Raw genomic sequence first — 5,530 nt, forward strand, 5'->3', positions numbered from 1 at the left:
AACTGAAAGGTATGTTTTTTTTTTTCCACAAGACAGATACAGAACCTCCAAAAACGTTACGACATAAGTTTATCATTTCCTTCAACAGTTGAAATAGAAATTTTCGCAGTCGGCATTCGGTTAACTGACAGCATGATCCTTCCAGATGTGGTTATTTGTGTGATCAGATTTCTTTGAACAACCATTACAATGAAATACATGGGCAAGACACTTTTCTTCTCGATAATGTAATGCAACTCTCATAGACATTCACACTGCACATGAGATATTCAATAATAATAAGGTAGCAACATGGTTACTTGAATATTTCGAAGAATCAGTTGGGTGTAGAGATGCGGTGGTCTGATGCATCGTCGCATGCAAATCTACTCTGAAGCATTGCTCTTGGCTACAATTTGTTTTTCGGCATCATGATCTGATCTTAGCTGCATTTTGGCAAATATTAAGGGGCTTTTTTGATGCATGGCTACTTTATCCATATGATATCTTCTCATGTATAGGTATTGTCTGTGAAAGGAGGCAGGGAAGGGAATAGAATGGATAGAGAGGGCATTGACTCTTCAATTCTACAACTTGTGGGATTTATGCTATGTTTTTTGAGTCCTTATAACCTTAGACCTGCTCTGATCTTTTTTTCTTTTTTTTTTGGCTGTATTGGTTGTAGCCTTGTAAGGCACAATGATGGCTACTATAATGTTTGTTATGTTATGATGGCCATCAATAACAATATTTACTTCGCTCTAAGATACCATTATATCGTATGAATATGTTTTCAAATATATGATCAACAAAAAAGATGCTATAAATTGTTCCCCCCCCCCCCCCCCCCCCCCCCCCAAAAAAAGATGCAGCAAAAGGCAGGATTTAGCAAATCTTTTCACAATTGTCAAGAGAATGATATCAGAGGGTCTTGATCTCATCTTTTTGCCCATCGCTGCCATGGAATTGAGCAATGGGAAATTTGCACATCAGCTGCATGCCTTCTGTATGAGATTTCTGTGTCATTGCAGGCCCTTTCTTTTCTAAACTTCCAATCGATTCGATCCCAAGCTGCAGCTAAGAAAAATGAATTGTAATCTAAATCAAATACATAGAAAAATTAATATTTAAAAAGCACCGACTACCGTTCAAGGGTTTCTAACCGACTTCTTCTACAATATAAGAATACTTTGAACATGGCCCAGAAAACAGAACTTTTGATTGTAATTATTTCCCCCAAATCCACTTTCCTTTTGAGATCACAACAACAAGAACAAAAAAAAAGAACGGAAAATATAGAGAAAGTGGTGATTGTTGTTGTTGCATTTCTAGCCGGTGTAGATGTGGACGCCGATGGCGATGAGGAAGATGGTGATGAGGCCGAAGTAGATGACGGTGTGGATGAGGATGGAGATGCCGCTGGTCTGGAAGTTGCCGAACTCCACCACCCTCCCTCTCCCCGGCAGCTGGAACAGCAGCCCCGGCGACAGCAGCACGAACAGCACCGTCGCTATCACCACCGGACCCCAATCCGCCATCTCTCTCTCTCTCTCTCTCTTTCTCTTCTCTTTCTCCCTGGAGAATCTTAACCTAATGCCAAGAAGGAAGAAAGGAAAGAGACTGGGTGCCGATAAACTCGCAAACAAGCTTAAATGAGGAGAAAAGCGACAAGCGTGCGCATCGTGGCGGACGCTTCTCGAAAGATGCGTTCGCACGTGCCGAGCATCCCGGTTTGGGCTGGATTGGCGTGCCTTCTAAGGCACAGATCTCGTCTTTTCTTCTCTCTCTTCTGCCGTCTGTTTTCGAATGGACCGCTCCAAGGACGGTGATGCGGTTTTGGTTCTTTCCTTGCGTCCGGCGTTGGGGGTCGGAAGCGGACGGACGGTCACGTGAGACACCGTACAAAGTTTTTGCGGGGGAAGTCTTCGGCCCCACCACCACCGCTTTGTGGTGCATCAAGATGCGTGGAAAGTTCATGGGGAGCGGACAAGGCTTTTCCATGGGGGCTGAATAAGATTCTCCTTGTTCCATTCCCAATGGGGGAAATGCATTTAGTCATGGAATAGATTAGGCCAGATTAGTTGAATCTAACTTAATAGAAATCAATGAATGGATGGATGAACTAATCCATCCTATGGGATGGAATAATTAACTTTAAATTATCCTGAAAATTTTATTCCAAGAAAATGATTTACTCCGAGGATAAAATTGTTTGTGAAAAAACTATTTGTTGGATTAAGTTGGAGTAACCATGTTAAAATGATCACTACACCTCATAGTTGAACAAAACGCATTTGTCCTACCTAGAATCTTCTGTTCTGAGTCGGATGTTTTTGTTAGAAGGCGGTCCATCTTCGACAATGTGCTCATTGCTCTTGAGTTCATGTTTGATCTCTAGAGGGTGCCGGGGCGCAGGTGTCTGATGCGTGTCAAACTTGACATTAGAAAGAGCCTATAACAGGATGAGGTGGGACTTCGTAATTCACTTCCTACAGAGTTTCAATTTTTACCTACTTAAATCAGGAGGATTTAGAGTTGTATTCTGACCTTATCTTTTGCCATATTGGTGAACAACTCCTCTTTGCAGTTCTTCGAGTCATCAGTTGGGCTGAGACAGGGATGCTCCCTGTCACCACTTCTGTTTATCATTTGCGCAGACTCCTTTTTTAGAGCACTCTAGCATGCCTCAATGACGCACTATGTAGAGACTTATAGATTGGTGTCAGATTCGGCTAAGATCTCATACATACTATTTGTTGATAACTGTCTGTTGTTGGCCCGTGCTATAAGGCGATCGGCTTTGGCAATCCGGAGGATTCTAGAAGAGTACTGTGCGGCATCCAAACATCAGGTTAATTTGGCAAATTCAGCCATATGCTTCAGCCCGAAGATCAATCCAGGTGTGAAGGCTTCTATCATGCAAATATTGGATATTGAGGAGGGAACCTTGAGATATCTCGGGGTTCCGATCACGTCTCCGCAGAAGGGAGTGTTCTTCCATGGAGCTAGGCATCAGTCGCGGACTGAAGGGATGGTACGATCAGTTTGGAGCTCGATACCTATTTACCTATTATCCAACACTATAGTGCCTCTCGCAGCGTTGTGGTGCATGGAAAGCGATTGTTCGGAAGCTTCATTTGGGGGATAGCGTGGGGATAGCAATGGTGTTTACCTACTAGCCTGGGAAACTATTTGCCAGCCGACTAGCAGTGGTAGGCTGGGAGTCCACTCTCTGATTGAGTGATGGGAGATCCTCGCGACCAGATTGGCAGCTAAGTTTATTTTGGAGCTGGAGAGTCTCTGGGGCTCTCTGATATGGGCCAAGTATGGGGATCCGGCCAATTCGGTCGTCTTCCACACCGATTGAGGCAACTTCTTCATTTGGAGAGAGATTTGCACACACACCTCGGTAGTTATCCCGGCGATCAAATGGAAGATCGGGGATGGACGAGCTATCGACGTCTTGAAGAATAGTTGGCTTTTTGAGGTACCACTGCATGGTTAGTCCATAGTTAGTTGGTGGGGCGCAGAGTCTACGATCTGTTCATACTGGGCGAGCGGAAGTGCAACGAGGACCGCGTTAGGCGGTTATTTGGGGAGCAGCTGACTGAGCGAGTCCTATCACTGTCGATTCCTTTAGGGGAGGCTGTGGACAGGAGGGTCTAGAGCGTGATTTGGAGGTCAGAGGTGAGAGCTCGGGACCTATCTGGGGTGGTCGAGAGATTTTTGGCTCGGCAGATTAATGGGGACTAGATCTGGAGGATGCATATCCATCCTTGAGTAGCTTTATTTGTCTGGAAGGTGGCATGGGGGTGCCCGCCTACCAGAGGTATGTTGGCTCGGCGAGGGGTGAGGATTCCCTCAGGTTGTGTGGTCTGCCCGAAGGTAGAGAAGTCTATTTTTCATGTCCTCATTGGATGTCTGCAAGCTGCTCAGATCTGGAGGTGCACCTCGGCCTCCCCCAACCCGCGGCAGGGGTGGACGTTGATTGAAGATTTTCTATGCTTCTTGGAGGCTTTCTCACGGAGGCCTGGCCTTAAGGAGTGGGAGATTAGTGCTGCCCATCTGGCCTACTACTGTTGGGTAGATAAAAATGTCCGGATCTTTGAGGACAGCAGAGCGCATCCGAGGGTGGTGGCGGATAGAGCTTTACTTCATGCGGCAGAGGTCATCGACACTATTGAGTTGTCGTCCTCTAGGACGGTTAGAAAAATTTGGAGTTCCCATTCAGCTCTTGCAGTGACCAAGACTGTGTTTGTTTTCTAAGAGCCCCACCTCTTGGCTTTCTTAAGGTGAACTTTGACGGTAGTGTCAGCAAGTGAGGGAGTAGTGGAGGTGTGGAATTTGTTATCAAAGACGACGACACCAAACTGGTGGCAGCCGAGGGTCGGATGATTTTCGACACGTCTGTTGTTAGTGCCGAGCTCAGAACTGCATAGGAGGGCATCACCTATGCGAGGCGTGTATTGGGTGCGGACCGTATTTTCCTTGAGGGGGACTCGACCACGGCGATCGAGTGAGTCCGGAGTCGGAGATGTATTGATGATGGAAGGCCATTGCTCCCCGACATATATAGACTCTTGGGTGAGTATGGCTCCTATCAGGCCACACATGTCTACAGGGAGGCAAACGGTGCTGCCGATTGGGTTGCCTCCTTTGCAGCTCACCACTTCGGAGATTTCATCTAGGAGAACCATGTGTCTGTGTCTGATCCTTTGTACCATTTTTTTTTTTCTGATTTTATTGTCTGCACCTACACCCATTGTGTAAACTGTTGTTGTAAAAAAAAAAAAAAAAAAAAAAAAAAGAAAAAGAAAAAAAGAAGAAGCTACCAAGCGCCACTCAATGCGCACCCTAACAAAAGACCCAACCCTTGTTCCTCATCCTTCTTTGGGAATTAACCAAGAAATGGTGCCCATGCATTTCATTTCCTTCAGTCTTTTAAACCTGTGCACGGACCGCTGCTACAAAGGGCTCTGGGAAATCGACAGCTGCCTAATGGAGAGAGTGACCAGACGACAGCTTGCCAGTATGGTGGAAAAGATATGCCAAGACTTGAATCACAGGTGATGGGCGGCTTCTCCAGCCCTCCTTTCTCTTCTCCAATCCTCCAGCCAACCATGGGAATCACCTCCACTGCAAGAGGGTACGTGCTCTCACAAAATATATTGCTTTGTGTACGAGTTTTCTAAAATAAATCAACATAGAAGACAGTGTCCGATATTTTTCTGAATGGAAGGACAAGTATCTCTCCATAGCAGGTAGAATCATCCTCCTCTATTTCATTTATCCTGCCGAGCCAGTTTCCTTGTTCTATTTGTGGTGGTCAAAGCAAGAGTGTGGGCTTCGTATCAAGAGACTTCAGGAGATGAATTTGGCTGTCTTGAAGTTGGTGGTGCTTCCTAGAGGAGAAACCTCGGCAAGTGTTTCTACTCCCAATAAGACAAAGTTGTGTCCTAGATCTTCTATCTTAAACTCGGTGTATGACGCCAAGGGATGTTATATTAAATTCTTGGGCTTTTGGTGCAACCTGGTCTTCCATGTAGGTCGT

At 45.6% G+C, this 5,530-nt stretch overlaps 1 protein-coding gene across 1 annotated transcript; it reads right to left on the reverse strand.

The window, feature by feature from the left end:
* Positions 1 to 1,051: 1,051 nt before the first annotated feature.
* On the reverse strand, positions 1,052 to 1,610 carry LOC103721704. The gene has a single exon (XM_008812012.4). The coding sequence runs from the start codon at positions 1,515 to 1,517 to the stop codon at positions 1,308 to 1,310; it is 210 nt and encodes a 69-aa protein (XP_008810234.1). The 5' UTR covers positions 1,518 to 1,610; the 3' UTR covers positions 1,052 to 1,307.
* Between the last annotated feature and the right edge of the window lie 3,920 nt (positions 1,611 to 5,530).

This window comes from Phoenix dactylifera, chromosome 14 (genome assembly GCF_009389715.1).
Source record: "Phoenix dactylifera cultivar Barhee BC4 chromosome 14, palm_55x_up_171113_PBpolish2nd_filt_p, whole genome shotgun sequence".
Taxonomy (NCBI): domain Eukaryota; kingdom Viridiplantae; phylum Streptophyta; class Magnoliopsida; order Arecales; family Arecaceae; genus Phoenix; species Phoenix dactylifera.

What these genes read in the sequence shown, in the direction of transcription:
- LOC103721704 (XM_008812012.4), bottom strand. Translation starts at nt 1,517, where the DNA reads ATGGCGGATTGGGGTCCGGTGGTGATAGCGACGGTGCTGTTCGTGCTG.